Here is a 16,640-nt window from a genome sequence, read left to right as displayed (position 1 = left end):
AAAGAAAGAAAAAAAAAACAACAACAAAAACCAACAAACATTAAAAAGACGTTCTACGGAGACCAGTATTTTATTATGAAAATTTCTTTATTGATCATGACTACCTGCACTGAATGTTTACCAGCAGCTGCTACAACTGTCAATCCAAAATCCATTTGAGAACATTATAGTTCTACTACCATGCTTCTATTATGTCTCCATTTACGACAAGTATACTCATAAGATTTACAAGACATTTGAGGACATGAAATAATACCAGCAAAGTGAAGCCATCTTGCTTACCTCAGTCAGCTCCTTTAGTGTATCTCTTGATGACTTCTGATTGGCTTTGTCGTCTTTCTTTTGAGATAACAAAGGCATCAGGCTTGGTGGTAAGGGAACACCAGACTTAGCACACATGGCGGCTGCATTAGCTTTGGCTATTTCAAGTAGCTGCGCCTTGTCTAAAAAGAGGGTTTTTTTTTTTTTAAGAAAACTATTATTACAGATTCTTGTTTTAATAAAAATAAGCATTTCTAGCAGACTAAACAAAGTACAAACAGAAAACAGAAGATTTTACCCACGCTGTGCATTTTTAGGTTCTGGGAAAACAACTAAAATTATACTTAGCTGCTTCAGAATTTTTCAAATTTGGTCTACCCAACAAACAAGTGAAACTGCCAATTTAACACAAAGCTCAGGAGTCCAAATTACAGCATTCAAAATCCTCCAAAGCCCAGAAGTGCTGATGCCTATTTTACTCCATCAACTCATTCTAGTTTTGCAAATATTCAGTCATTTCTACACAGCATAAATTCCTAAGTTTACTTCCTAGCTATCTCTGAAAAGCATTCAAAGGTCTTGAGGAAATCCCTTCAAGTCCCCTAGTACGTAGCCTGAAAGAGACTTACAACTAATCAACAGAAAACATAAGCACTGAATAAAACATGCAATTGTGTAAAATACAATTACATGCAAAACTGTTAACGTAAAAGTATTTTGCGTTATTGAGGAAAAAAAAAGTATATGTAGCTATATCACAGAAACAAGGAACAAAAATCAAGTATGTCTTATTTGATCTGCCAGTTTCCAAATAAATGAGTTACCACTATCTCTGCAAGCATACAGCTTTACAAAAAATCCTAAAATGGCAACATTCCTTTACTTCTTAAGCAATAAAAAAGTATACAGATACAGACTTGCTGGATCATCAAAGCATGGAGGCAGACTCAAGCACGCTCACTAATTCACTAGATCTGTACAAAAATACTTCTTTGGTAAAGGGGCTTCCGTGGTAACTTTATGAGATAGGACTAAAAGGATCAGAACCTGAGGTCCACCAGAGGAGGCTTCCTCAGACACTGTACAAGAGCTCATCTCTCAAAAATTAAAACCTTCTTTCTTTTTACGTAACTTACAACCTAAAGAAACTACAAGGCCTCTCTTCCTCCAGTCACAGAGAAAACATGCAGTTCATTAGGATTTTTTTTCTTTTATTTTCCAATCAGCTGAGTCTGGGAATATTTTCAGAAATGAGTCTCCCTTCCCACTAAATTCTCACCATGGGGAAGAGGCAAGACAGAGCAATGCAAACAGATGAACAGGCTTTTCAGCTGACGACAGAGCCAAGAACTGTCCAACTGGCACTTACTTTCAAATGTTCATGTTCCGTTCGTCCTGAGGAAAACTAGAAATTCATAAGTTTCTTACAGAGTACTTGGCCTTCAGTAATAATTGCAATGAACAGTGTTCCTCACGACCGCAACATACTACCTTTGTATAAAAGCTCTACAACCGAGATATAACCTATTCTAAATACACTTTCATCCAAATAGTAAGCATTGATTCAGCTCCAACATAAAAGTTCCTACTGGAAGTCACTGCCTAAAAGTAATGCACTGAACGACTTCCAATAAATTCCTTATGAATGCTACAGAGATGTATTAAAATAAGACTACTAAATAAACACAGTATCACCCAACCATGGAACTACTGAAAATAAAATTATCACTTACCCAAGTCTGTAAGACGTTTAGGTGACCTGCTTGAAAATCGTTCTGATGATCTCGACCTACGACGATCAGGTGATCTGCTGTATCTTCTTCTCCCTGAAGATCTTGATCGCCGCAGTCGAATTGGTGACCTGCTAGAGCTCCGTCTTCTTCCTCTCGACCTTGATCGCCTTTGACGAATAGGTGTTCTACTCCTGCTCCGTAATCTGAGTGATATTCTACGATCTCTTGAATCTGATCTTCTTCTTCTTCTGTCAGTAGATCTCGATCTGTTTCTCTGAGATCTCTTACGCCTGTCTCTTGATAAAGAACGTCGCCTTCTTGATGCTGACCTTGACCTACTCCTCCTTCTGTGCCTTGAACGCGACAATGAGCTAGATCGAGAGCGACGATTAGATTTTGATCTTGATGCTCTTCTCCGTGTTACTGATCTGGAGCGATTCCGTCTTGAGCGTGATTCTGTATCGTATCTCTGGGATCTGCGCTGAGAAGACCTGGAGCGTCTGCTTCTAGACCTCCGTGAAGATTCTTTGTCTGCTGTTTTATCCACAGACTTGGATCGACTCCTTTGGTGAGCAGTGGACCTAGAGCGTCTACGTCTAGACCTCCGTGAAGACTCTTTGTCTGCTACTTTTTCAACAGATGTTGACTGACTCCTTTGGCGAGCAGTGGACCTGGAGCGTCTATGTCTAGACCTCCGTGAAGATTCTTTGTCTGCTGTTTTTTCAACAGATGTGGATCTACTCCTCTGGTGAGCAGTAGATCTGGAACGTCTACGTCTAGATCTCCGTGAAGACTCTTTGTCTGCTGCTTTTTCAACAGATGTGGATCGACTCTTCTGGCGAGTAGGAGATTTTGAGTGTCTGCTTATAGATCTTCGTGAAGACTCTTTGTCAGACATTTTATCAACAGATTTGGATCTAGATTTTTCACGTTCAGAAGACTCAGAACGCCTACCATCAGCTATAAAGGAGGAGTCCTGTTCCTCCAGCCTCTCAGGAGACATGGAATCCTGCTTATCTTCATCTGCTAAAGAGGGCTCCACATCCTCACCCTCTTCACCAGTGGTAGACCTTGACTCATGCTCATCTGACGATGTGGAGTCTCTTCGCTCAGCTGTAAAGGAGGGCTCCACATCATCTACTTCTTCACCAGTGGTAGACCTTGATTCACGTCCATCAGGGGATGTGGAACGTCTGTGTTCAGTTGTCGAAGAGGGTTCCATATCCTCTACTTCTTCACCAGCGGTAGATCTTGACTCGTGCTCGTCCGACGATGTGGAATCTCTTCGTTCAGCTGTCAAGGAGGGTTCCATATCCTCCACATCTTCACCAGCGGTAGACCTCGACTCCTGTTCATCTGAGGATGTGGAGTGTCTACGTTCACCTGTCAAAGAGGGCTCCTGGTCCTCTGCTTCTTCACCAGTGGTTGACCTTGACTCACGTCCATCAGGAGACTCAGAGCGTCTATGTTCAGCTGTCAAAGAAGGTTCCAAATCCTCCATTTCTTCACCAGTTGTAGACCTCGACTCACGATCATCAGAGGATGTGGAGTGTCTGCGTTCAGCTGTCAAAGAGGGCTCCCCATCTTCTATGTCTTCACCAGTAGTAGACCTAGACTCATGCTCATCAGAGGATGTGGAGTCTCTTCGTTCAGCTGTCAAGGAGGGTTCTGCATCCTCTACCTCTTCTCCAGTGGTAGATCTTGACTCATGCTCATCAGAAGACACGGAGCATCTACGTTCTGTTGTCAATGACTGCTCCAGATACTCCTCCTCTTCATCACCGCTAGATCTTGACTCATGCTCATCAGGGGAGGTGGAACGCCTATGTTCGGATGTCAAAGAGGGCTCCCGATCATCCATTTCTTCATCTATTGCAGATTTCTGGTCATGGCCCTCAGGGGACACAGATCGTCTATGTTCAGAAGTCAAAGAGAACTCTAGACCCTCCTCCTCCATGGGAGATTTCAGCTCATGACATTCCTGATAGGAGGATGTGGAATGTCTACGTTCAGATAGCAAAGAGGGCTCCAGATCCCCTGTTTCTTCACTAGGGCCAGATTTCAGTGTGTAGCCATGAGGTGACACGGAGCATCCACTTTCAGGCATTAAAGAAGGCATTGCATCATTCATTTTTTCAACAGGGGTGGATTTCAAGTCACTGTCATCAGGTGACACAGAGGCTCCATCATTTAGCACTGAAGGCTCAAGACCACCTGCTTTTTCAACAGTGGGGAATCTCAACTCCTGGCCATCAGGGGATGCTGCATGTTCATTTTCAAGTGTTGGAGAAAGCTCCTGCACAGCTGCTTTTTGAATAGCGGTGAATCTTACCTCCTGGCTCTCAAAAGACAAAAGATGGTCATTTTCAGATGTCAAAGAAGAATCCACATCCTCTGTTTTCTCAGTATGAGTCAATCTTGATTCATACTCTTCAGGGGACAGAGCATGTTCATTTTCAGATGTCAGAGAAGGTTCCTGAGCCTTTACTTTTTCAGCAGGGCTAGACTGCAGCTCCTGACCTTCAGGGGACATGGTATATTCACCTTCAGACATCAAAGACAACTCCTGCACCTCTGTTTTTTCAACAGTAGACTGCAACTCCTGGCTATCAGAGGACATTGAACTTTCACTTTCAGATGTTTCTGAAGGTTCCTCCATTTCTTCTTTTTCAACAGGAGTGGATCTCAAATCATGGCCTTCAGGTGATACATCGTACTCATTTTCAGACAGCAAAGAACACTCCTGCACCTCTGTTTTTTCAGTAAGAGCAGAGAGTAATTCCTGCCTTTCGGGGGATGCAACGTATTGACTGCGCGGTATCTGTGAAGGCTCCTGCACCACTGTTTTTTCAGCAAGGGTAGACTCTAATCCTTGGCCTTCAGGGAAGATGGTATATTCACTCTCAGTTGTCAGAGAAGGCTCCTGCACCTCTTTTTCAGCAGAGCTAGCTGTCATCTCCTGGTTCTCAGGAGATACAGCATATTCATTTTCAGACAGCAAAGAACACTCCTGTACCTCTGTTTTTTCAGCAAGGGAAGATGGCAATTCACGATCTTCAGAAGACACAGCATATTCGTTGTCAGGTACAACAGAAGCCTCTTGCATCTCTAGCTTTTCAGGAGAGCTAGGTCTTAACTCCTGGCCCTCCCAAGATACAGCATATTCATTTTCAGACATCTGAGCAGGCTCTTGTACTTCCACCTTCTCAACAGAGGGTGACTGCAACTCCTGGCTCTCAATGGACACTGAACATCTTTCTCCAGACATCCGATAAAGTTCCCGCATCTCTGTTTTTTCAGCAGGAGTTGATGTCAACTCTGGGCCATCAAGCTCTATTGTATATTCATTTTCTGACACTTGAGAAGTCCCCTCTACCTCAACTTTTTCAAAAGGGGTGGATGTCAACTCATGGCTATCAGAGGAAACAGAACATCTGCTTCCCAGCATCAGAGGTGGCTCCTGCACCTGTATTTCTTCATCATAGGCAGATCTCAACTTGTGGCCATCAGAGGATGCAGCGTATTTCAGTTCAGATGACTTTTGCACCTCCACTTTTTCAGCAGGGATTGCTCTCAATTCATGACTATCAGGCAACAGGAAAAGCCCATCTTCAGAAGTCAGAGAAGTCACTGGAGCCTGCAGTTTTTCAGTAGGTGTGCTTACTGATTCACAAACAACAGCAGATCTGGAGAACCCACTTTCCAGTGGGAGAGGAGGCTTTTGTATCTCCACTTCTTCAGCTGCAGTGGATGCCAACGCATAGCCTTCGGGGAAGACAGAACACCTACGCTCAGATGCCAACAATGGTTCTGCACCTTCTGTTTCCTCAAAGTAATTGTGCTTTGATTTATGGCCATCGTGGCACACAGGAATTCCACTTTTAGACATCAAGGAAGTTCCTGTACCCTCTATTTTTCCCGCAGGCAGGTGTCTTGATTCATGCATTTCAGAAGACTCAGAACAGTCAATTTCAAGTACTTGTGAAAGTGTCGGACCATCTAAATCTTTGTCAACAGATGATCCGGACTCATGAACTTCAGAAGACTTGCAGCTTTGTCCTACAGTTGTCAGTACCACTTCCTGCATTTTTTCATCCGAGATCTCAACAGGACCACACTCAGATCTCAGGGAAACATCTGGAGCCTTGACTTTTTCAACACATAGAGATGTTTGTTCATTTCCATCAGGAGATTTAAAGAACCCACCTTCAGACATTAACGGAAGCTCCCCTACTTGTGCGGCACATCTGGATCTTGATTCATGTCCATCAGGAGACTTGAAGCACTCACTAGCAGAAGCCAGAGAAGGCTCCTGCATCTGGCCCTTTTCAATAGGCAAGGAGGCTGACTCACAGACATCAGGGAATGCAGAGCATGTAACTTCAGGTGCTAGAAAACGTTTTTGAGTCTCTACTGTTTCAAAAGACAGTGACCTTGACTCAGGGCTGTCAGTCAACTTGGAGGATTCAGAGACTTGCAAAAAATTCTGAAGCTCTGTTTTTTCACCAGGGATATGTCTCAATTCATGGCCATCAGACAAGTCAGAGATTACACTTTCAGACATCACAGAAGACCCTTGAACCTCCATTCTTCCAGAGGACGAGGAGATTGTCTTGTAATCATCAGAAGATATAGAGCATCCACTTTCAAGTGTCAAAAGAGGTTCTGGACCCTCTATTTCTTTGAGAGATGTAGATCTCAACTCATTTTCATGGGATGCGGAGAGCTGAAATTCTGTTACTGAAGAAGTTTCTTGATCTCCCTTTTTTTCAACAGATGAGGATCTTGACTTGGATGTGGAGTATGTAAATTCAGGTAGTGATGAAGACTCCAGAGCTACTGCTTTTTCAGCTGATCCATTTTCAGAAGTCACAGAAAGCTCTGAAACCTGTGCTTTTTCCACAGGTGTGGACCTCAATTCCTGATCATCTGGGGTTTTGGAGCTATCAAGTTCAGACACCACAGAAGGCTGCAGACCTGCTGCTTCTTCAACAGATGAGGAGTTTTTCTCAGGACTATCAAAAGTTTTGGAAAATCCACTTTCAGATGCTGGCGGCAGCTCCGGGCCATTTATTCCTTCGACAGACAAAGCTACTGATGTGGGACCATTAGAGGATTTGGAGGAGCTGCCTTCACTTGCAAAAGAAGGTTCAGGAATATCTAATTTTTCAAGACATGTGGTTGACTCCTGAAGTTCAGAAGACTCCACACACTTGGTACTGCACTTTACTGAAGATAACTTACTATCTCTTTTTTCTATGGATTTGGACCTTGACTTAACACTATCAGAGGACTTGGAACGTTTGCGTTTGGATTTTTTTGAAGATTCCTTGCGCTTTTTTTCAACAGACCTAGACCTAGACTTGTAACGTTCAGAAGATTTTGAGCGGCGACGCTTAGACTTTCGTGAGGACTCCTTCTTTTTTTCCACTGATTTGGATCTAGACTTGTAACGGTCAGAGGACTTCGAGCGCTGACGTTTAGACTTCCGCGATGATTGCTTTCGATCTCTTTTTTCTACTGATCTGGATCTAGACTTGTAACGGTCAGAGGACTTCGAGCGCTGACGTTTAGACCTCCGCAGAGATGCCTTCCGACCTCTCTTCTCAACAGATCTGGACCTAGATTTTGAACGATCAGAAGAACCAGACCCTCTATGTCTGAACCTCCACGAGTATTCTTTGCCCCCTCTCTTTTCTGAAGACCTGGATCTAGATTTAGAACGGTCAGAGGACCTGGAACGTCTGCGGCGGGATCTCCAGGAAGACAACCTGCTCCCCCTCTTTTCCACTGACCGCGATTTAGACCTGTAGCGGTCAGATGACCTGGAACGTCTGCGCCCAGACCTTCGAGAAGACAGTCGCTTTTCCACTGATCTGGACTTTGACCTGTAGTGGTCAGAAGACCTGGAACGTCTGCGCCCAGACCTTCGAGAAGACAGTCGCTTTTCCACCGACCTGGACTTTGACCTGTAGCGGTCGGAAGACCTGGAACGTCTGCGCCCAGACCTTCGAGAAGACAGTCGCTTTTCCACGGACCTGGATTTTGACCTGTAGCGGTCGGAAGACCTGGAACGTCTGCGCCCAGACCTTCGAGAAGACAGTCGCTTTTCCACGGACCTGGACTTAGATCTGTAGCGGTCAGAAGACCTGGAACGTCTACGTCTGGACCTTCGGGAGGATAGCCGCTTTTCCACTGATCTGGACTTAGACCTGTAGTGGTCAGATGACCTGGAACGTCTACGTCTGGACCTCCCAGAGGACAATCTGCTTCCTCTCTTTTCTGCTGATCTAGATTTAGACCTGTAACGGTCGGATGACCTGGAACGTCTGCGCCTGGACCTCCGGGAAGACACTCTTCTCTCTCTCTTATCCACAGATCGGGATCTAGATTTGGAATGCTTTTTTCTGGAATCTGAGTAGTTTCTGCTCCTAGAACGTGCTCTTTTAGAGGTCAAACGCCTGGAAGTAGAACGCGACCTTGATTTTTTCTTCCGTTTCCTAGATCGGGACTGAGACTTGGAGCGACTCCTTTTTTGTTTCTTTGAATCGTGTTTTTTATCACTGCTTCTATGGCTGCTTTTTTCAACTTTCTCAAGTCTCATCAGAGTCTCCCTCATTCGTGCTGCCACATCAGGTTGCACATCAGATGTTTCTGAATCTCTTTTCTCCGATTCCTCTTCTGGAGTTGCTTCTTTGACAGCCTCAGTCTGTGGAATGGCTTCAGACTGGGCTGCCTCTGGCACAAGTACTGGAACAGCTTCTGTAACAGTCTCAGGTACTGTAGATGCTTCCAAATCTTTTCTCTCTGTCTCCAATCCCATAGCTGTTTCTGCATCTTTCAGCTCTACAACAGTCTCAGAAAGAGGAGCTGTTGCCAAATCTTTTGTTTCTGCCACATGAGCTGGAGCTGCTTCCAACTGTTTTGTTTCTCCAATTACTTCAGATTCAGGAGTCCCTGCTGAATCTTTTTCACCTGCTGCAAGCGAACTAAAAACTGTCTCTGCCATTAAAGGCTCAGATGCTTGAGTTTGCTCTGCATCTTTCTCCTCAACCAGCACCTCGCATTCCTGCGCCTGACCTGGAACTCTCACTTCCTCCATTTGTTGACCCTGTACCCCTTCTGCGCATTGTACTTCTGCTGCTACTTCATGTTCCAGCGTTGTTTCCAGATCTTTCATGTCCCCCGCTTTTGGAACTTCTTCAGAAGATTTCATTTCAGCAGCACTCAAGATTTCTGGAACCTCTTCTGTAGTCTTCCATTCTGCAGCAGGTTTTGCTTCTACAATTGGTTGCAGATGTTCTTGCTTTTCAGTGTACAAAGATTCTGGAACAGCTTCTGAAGTATCCTCTAAAACATTAATCGTCCCAACATGTCCAGACTTTTGGGAAGTTTCCAAGCCTTGGATATCCATGGGTACCTCAGGCTTTTCAATTGTCTCAGACTCTTTCAAACTTTCCAACACCCTCACTTCTCCAGCTTCTGATGCTGGCTCCAAATATTTCGCTTTCACTGCTTTCTCCATTTCTGAAGCTTCTTCCAAATCTTTTAAATTGATAAGTGAGGGCTCATTTTTTTTGGTACTTGTCCTCCTTGTTGCAATTATATATTCTACAGTAGGTCCCTGAGTTCTCACATCTGTCAGAATCTTAGATTCCAAAGTTCCTTTCAAGTTTCTCACTTCTGTCACGATTTCTGATGATGTAGTTTCTTCCACTCTGGGCAAAGACTCTAATACTGCTTCTGAATGACCCACTTGTTCCCGTACAGATTCTGAACTTGTTTCTAAAGTTTGCATGGGTTCTAGTATTGCTTCTTTGCTCCTTGCCTCTGCTTTGTTTGGATCTTCTGGAGCAACTTCAGAATGCCTCACTTCTCTAATCACCTCAGAAGCCAACGTCCTTCCCAAGCCTTGTATTAGTGGTGGTGTTTCAGATCCTATAACCATTTCCAAATTTTTCATCTGTGTCAAGTGCGAAGTTTTTGATCTCGCTTCCACATCTTTTACCTCTGCAACTGCCTCAACTTCTGTTAAGTTGTCTAAACCTCTCGCTTCTACAGTAGCGGAACGGGTAGCTAGTTCAGAATCCTTTATCCCCCCTACCGCCTCAGTTTGTGAGGTTCTTGCATGTGTCATGACCTGAGACTGTGAAATGATGGAACTCTCTGTTTTTCTTGCACCAAGAAGTTCTGCAACTGTTTCTGCATATTTTGGTTCTCTCTCTGCTGTAGTTTTCAAATGCATCATTCCTGTTAATGCTTCAAACTCTCTAACTGGTTCCATGCTTACACACGCAACCATAGATTCAGGAGTCCTTTCCGACCTTTCTTCTAAGGCAAGACGTCCTGAACTTGCTTCCAAGACTTTGCTACCCATTTTGGCTTCAGAACACACATTTTCTCCTAAGCTCCTTGCTACTGCAAGGGTTCCAGGCTGCACGACTGCTTCCAAAGCTCGTATCTTTGCCACACCTACAGACGCTGCATCTCCTAAATCTCTCACACCTTCCATGTATGGGTGTGACGAAGAAGTCTTCACCTCTGTCCTGGCTCTGTCAAGGTCGGCTTCTGAATCTTTCCTTTCTGTCTCTGCTATAAGTCCTACAGTTGCTTCCAAACTTTTCCCTGGTCTCACAGATTCACCTTTCATAGCTAGCAGACCGGCGTCTGAGCCTGCTTCTACTCCTGTCATAATACCTAGATTTATTTCTGAACATTTTGACACCACTGTCGAATCCAGCGTGGCTGCTAAACCTCTGCCCAGAGTCCCGTAATGCACAGTTTCTTCTGAAGCTTGCACACTTTCCATTTGCAAAGACAATGAAGCTGTTTTCAAAGTTTTTGCTTCCACCACAGCCACTGGTCTTAGGACTCCTCCCGGACCTTTCAGGTCTTCTTTCTGCAAAGACAGGGGACTTGCTTCCAAACCTTTCACATTTGATCCTCTCAGCTCCTCTGGTTGTCTCAGTAATGAAGTACCTTCTGAATCTTTTCCCTCTGTTACAGCTACAGGCTTGAGAAGAGATTCTGAAATTTTTGAAGCATTAGTATTTTCCAGTTGCAGAATAGCTTGACTCGTTTCTCGACCTTTTACTCCTCTTAGTGCTGCCATTTCCATGGTTCCTTGTGGACCTTTACAAACTTCTGCCACCTGCATTTCTGGAGTTGTTCGGGGAATTAAGGTCGGCACTGCCGCTACAGGTTCCAAAGTTGCTCCCAAACCTTTTGCCTCTGCAATCACGTTCACATCTGTCAATTCTGCTGGAAGTGCAGATTTCTGGGTTCTATCACCGCTTCTTGTTTCTGTCAAGACTTTAGGTTGTAGGAACACTCCTGATGCACTCAGCACTGTTGCAGGATCAGTGGTACCTCGCGCATCTTTGACTACATCAACTTGCAGACGTTCTCGAGTTGCTCTGACATCTTCTGCTATAAGACCCACAGGCTCCATTACTGTTTCCAAAATTTTGGGCTTTACTCCAACAACTGGGTGCAGTGCTTCTTCCAAAGCTTTCACATTTTCCATATGCACAGAGCTACTAGCTGGTTCAATATCCTTCACTTCCGCAACAGCTCCTGGTCCCATGGGTATTTCGGCACTTTTAATTTCCTGGGTCACAGCAGTCACTGCAGATATTTTAAAAGGATGGTGCAAAGATACATCTGCCTTCAAGACACTTGAACCCTCTGTGGAGCTGCACTGCGTCACTCTCAAATCATCTGATACAACTGAGGGCTTCAGAGCTGGCTCCAAAGTTCTGCTCACACCCTCTAATTCCAAAGATCTTTCCACATTTTTCACACTTCCCATATGCAGAGATTTTTCAGTTGCTTCTGGAATTTTCACTTCTGCCATGGCCACAGATATGTGAGCTACCTTCACAGTATTCAGATCTGCCTGACTTGCAGATATAGGAACTGTTGTCACATCACTTGCCAAAGACACAGATTCTTCTAACTCTTTTGCTCCTCCTTGTGCCACAGATTGTAGAATTGCTCCTGAACATTTCAACACCTCCACGGTCTCAGACCCAAGAGCTGTACCCAAAGCTTTTACTTCCCCAGCAACTCCAGATGGGATGCTAGACAAAGTATCATTTCCAGTATCAACAAGAACACACTTTTCACTTGCATTAACAGCTATAGGATAAATACTTTCATGAGATTGTTTAATTTGTTCTTCTCTAGTGCAAATTTTAGTTTGAGTTATACTAGCATTTTCTTGGATATCAGATTGGCTGCCTTCTAAATTAAATGGAGGATTTGTTGCACATGAAATCTCCTTCTCACTTCCAAGATTTTCTGTAGATTGCTGAGAAACAGTTATTGAATGAGAAACAAGTCCTACAGCTTGTCTATCAAGCTCTCCGCTTGCTTTTAAGGACAGTTCTTGTGACTGCACATGGACAGTCATATTTGCATCTCCAAACCCTCCATGCTGTACACTCAATTTGGAGCTTGATTTCTCTGGCATCAAGTGAGAAGCAGGCTGCAAGTCTGCGTGTTCTCCATGACGTGTACTCAACTTTGACTCCTTTGGCTGCTTTTTGTGCTTTTTCTCTTTCTTCCTTTTCTTCTTCTTTTTCTTCTTCTTCTTGCTTTTGTGTTTCTTGTTCTTCTTTGATTTTTTCCTAGGAACTTCATCTTCACCAGTAGAGCTTCTTTTTGCAGACTTACTACTATTTTTCACAGTATTTTTGTCTACATCTAGAAAAAACGATATTTTCCTTGTAAATGTTATTGAAACTACATTTTTTAAATTCTTTTACACTAGTCACCACGTACGTGGGGCAGATACAAAAATTTAAACATTAAACCCATGCCTTCTTCGCTAAAGTACCATACACAAATAGCACACACTCCCTTTTCAGCCCTCTTACCCTTCCTCTCAGTAGTCACTTTAAGTAAAAATAAATAATTCTTCTTTCAAAAAGTTAACCAGATCTTCTTGGTCAGTAACAGAGCTCCAATGGGAACATGACTCCTTCCAAAACTAGCTGGATATACTTCTGCATATATTCAGCTGGGCAATGCATTCTTCCAGGAGGCTGTAGATATGCTTTTAAACTACATCAGGCTGCCCGTGGAAGCAAAACAAGAACTCCCATTTTCCAGGCAAATTATCTAAGTGGTGATACACTTATTCTATGAAAAGTGATCAGCCCATTACCCCAACCTACGCTTTAAATTGTGAGTGAGCCCAGTATTACTAGCGTGTCAGAAATTATCTGAAGATACTTACAGATTAAGTTCCCCATTTACTAAGTTCTTAAAATCTGGGGAAAAAGCATCACTCCCCCAATCCCCAACAAGCTTAAAGGCACTGCAGGCAAGCAGCTGCTCGGACTGGACTGCAGCTGCCACAGGTAATTGCAAATCTGCAAGTACCTAACAAAGCTTTTGCTTCAAACAGGAACGCAACTAACAAATGCCAGTGACTGCAAGGACAAGTAACCACTGAGGGGGGAAGAAAAGAGGAAGACTGAGGTTTCAATCACCTTCTTTTAACTCCATACCTCATTTTCCTCTGAATTTAACCTGTGTTAGGTTCTGACCCTTCTCTGGATCTAGCGTGATGTTTTAATGAGAAAGGTACTTCTATGAAAGGTAATTTGTTATAATTTCTGTTAAATATGAGCTATGTATTCAAGTCTACTTGCACGTTATCTTCAATTACTATACTCATACTGGCCAGTGCAGCAATATGGGTTTTCCAATTATAATCTGGCTGCAATCACAAAGCATAATCTTTCAAGTAAACAATATAAAATCATTCAAAAATTGTTGGTAACGAAATACCATTAAACGAACATGACTTACCATTCCACAAATAAGAATCTTGGGTAGTTTTAAGCATGTGTATTTTTACGGAATAAATAGCTTAAAAAAACCAGTGTTTTCACCAGCATTGTTGTGAATGCAATGAAAGAGGACAATGAAGTAGAGTCAAATGACCTTTTCTACACAGCATTTTCAGATAATCTCTGTTGTTCAACAGCAATGTTACCTCCTTTCCAGATAAGAACAGTGGAAATGTTTACCACAGGGTATTTTTTATTAACTTCCAGGTTAATAGGTCTCACTTATTTATTACCATGTTAGCTTGTATCATTCTTCCATGACAGAATAAAAATACAAAAAAAAAAACCCAGAAGCCAGCATAAAGTGCTGCTTGTATAGTATAAGTGAAAGACTGCTGAAAATGCTCAAGGTAAACAAGCCACTGTACATAAAAGGAAGAAAAAGTAATTTCAAAATCTTGCAAACAGAATCTCTGAAATAAACTTTTTACACTCTTAAAAAAAAAACCTCTGGAACTGTACGTACCAAGCACATAGCAGTCACCTATTTCTCAACTCCAAAAAGTTAGAAATGAAATATTTGGAGCCTTCATCTCACTAACTCTCCCGATTCAGAGATTTTACAGAAAGGACTAGTCAGTCCCATGAGAAGGCACATTAATATGCAACTTTTGGGCATAATAAATCCAGTAATTTATTGAAGTTATGAGATTGCTACATAAAAATTTCTTACTCTTTGGAAGGTAACAATCCGAGTATCTACATTTTAAAGCTAAGTGCATTATTAGTTTCAAAACAACAAAGTATGCTTCGCTGACAGAAAAGTTAATCATCACTTCTAAAATTTAAGAAGTTATTTTTAGAAATAGTCTTGCAAACCAATCCAAAACACAACAAACAATACTTCTATCCATCAGTACCAGCTTCGTTAGTAAGAACTGCTCATTGAGACCCTGAAGTAGGTATATACAAAATAAAGCACAACTATATATACATATGGAAATTATTTACATGTTTTAGCATTACTGTAATGGAGAGAAAAGTAAGTTTTTCGCACACTAAGCAATGCTTTCATAATAACCAGCTTCAATTTTTAAATTATGTATTTCTCTGTCCATCTATGGCTGTACATCACAGTAGGCAAAAAAATACTTAACAAACTTCACAATAAACATACAACTTGCGACATGAAGCTTTGTCAGATGAGCAGTACTGAAAAGTACTTTTTAATCTCTGTGAACTGGTTCAATTTTAAGCACTATGACAACCTTCTTAAACAAGAACATATTTGCCAAATGTGTTTTCATTTACCTGATTTGCACTGCAGCTCTGTATCAAGGGCTCCAGAGAGCACTTCCTCTATTTTCTGCACTATCTGATCATTCTGACGACTCCCAGCACCAGCAACAGTGTCATCTGAAGGGTTGGCTTGCTCAGCTGGGATTGTGTCACCATTGGGCTGGCCTTCTACCTTTCCACTAACCAAAAAAAATATCAACATAATACAAGCAATTTTGAGCCTTTTAAAACTTTTTTTTTGTAAAATTCTTAAGCATTTATTACACTCAACCCTTCAAAACAGTATTTTAGCCTCCTGAAGAAGCCATGCTTTTAGTGAAATATCTACATTTTCATTAACTTTCACTTAATCACAACAGAACACGTTGTGACAAGTCAGTATCAGGCACAAGGCATGAAAACGTGTTCTCAAGTGTGCCACTGTCCCCGTGCCTTACCTAAGAACTTGTATAGGCTCCCCTCACAAAATAAGCACCCACCGCTCGCTCTTCTCCAGCGGATTTTGCTTACTTTGCAAGATAACACTGGGGAAAACTACCGAGCTGTACTAAGATCGGTAAGACAAATCGCACAGACGCTCCCCCCTGCCCCTCTCGCCTCGATACGAGAGACCAACATCAAGAACGCGTGAGTGAAAATGGGTGCGCGCATTTGCCAGTAGACAACGCGTGCGGCCGGCCGCCCCTCCCCCCTCTTCACCGCCCCCCCCTCCACCCCCCCGCCGCGTTTTAGCTCAGGGCGCTCGCAAGGGCGCGAGCCCCCGGGCCCGGCCATGTCGACGCCGAAACGACCCGCCAGAGGCCCCGGCCCCGGCCCGTTTCCCTCCGCGGGGCCCGCGCACTTTCCCCCGCCAGCGCAACCCTCGTCTCCCCGCCCGCTAGGCCCCGGCGCGGACGCGGCTGCGTCGCCTCCCCGGGCAGGCTCGTTACCCGCCGTTCTGCTGCTGCTCCTCCTGGATCTCCCGGAATTTGTTAACCACAAAGGACCGAAAGATCTGCTCGATATTAGCGGCCATGACAGCCCTACGGCTCCGGAGGCCTTCCCCCTCCCCTCCGCGCCCCGCTTTCCTTCCTGCCGAAACGCGAGGCCTCCAGTATCCCACCAACCACCGCCGCAAGCAGAGGCCGAGGGCCCTTGTGACGTCCTCGCTAGATTCCCTTTCGTGATTGGCTGCCCGCTAACGCATGACGTAGAGGGGGGGGAAGGGAGAGCAGCCCGGGCCTCTAGGCGGCCGCTCTAGCGCCGAGCGAAAGCCATAGAGCGCCAGCCCCGTCTGGGCTTCCGGGAAGGGCGGGGGAGGGGGGGAAACGTCTCATGTCTCGGCGAAGTTCGCCGCTCTCCCCCTTACCCCCCCCCCGCGCCGGAGCGCACCGCGCCGCCATGTTGTTGCACTCACCCCCACCCCACGGGCCGCGCGCCTCCCGGCGGCATCCCCCAGCTCCCCCCCCCCACACCTCGGGACAGGCAAAGCCCTGGCGGGCCGCCTTACCCCCCCTCAAACCTCCCCTCCCCCCACTGGACAAACCGTTAACGGCCGTTCTGCCCT

General features: G+C 44.2%; 1 protein-coding gene across 7 annotated transcripts in view; it reads right to left on the bottom strand.

The window, feature by feature from the left end:
* Positions 1-16,640, bottom strand: part of SON (SON DNA and RNA binding protein) — a 39,832-nt gene that overhangs the window by 22,479 nt on the left and 713 nt on the right. For 5 of the 7 annotated variants that reach the window (XR_015260906.1, XR_015260907.1, XM_086764857.1 and 2 more), the window contains exons 2-4: positions 15,107-15,273; positions 1,995-12,701; positions 283-443 (exon numbers count right to left, since the gene is read on the bottom strand). Coding sequence is in view for 5 of the 7 variants with exons in the window: in XM_086764857.1 (XP_086620983.1) it covers positions 283-443; positions 1,995-12,701; positions 15,107-15,273 (11,035 nt within the window). In the remaining 2 variants the exon portion in view is untranslated. Of the gene's footprint in view, positions 1-282; positions 444-1,994; positions 12,702-15,106; positions 15,274-16,023; positions 16,207-16,640 lie in introns of those variants that run through there. The other 2 variants (XM_086764838.1, XM_086764874.1) reach the window with 2 other exon arrangements.

This window comes from Chlamydotis macqueenii, chromosome 1, assembly GCF_036417535.1.
Source record: "Chlamydotis macqueenii isolate bChlMac1 chromosome 1, bChlMac1.mat, whole genome shotgun sequence".
Classification (NCBI taxonomy): Eukaryota; Metazoa; Chordata; class Aves; order Otidiformes; family Otididae; genus Chlamydotis; species Chlamydotis macqueenii.
Note: the sequence above shows the minus strand (reverse complement) of the source record. Positions and strands in the feature narration are given on the sequence as shown.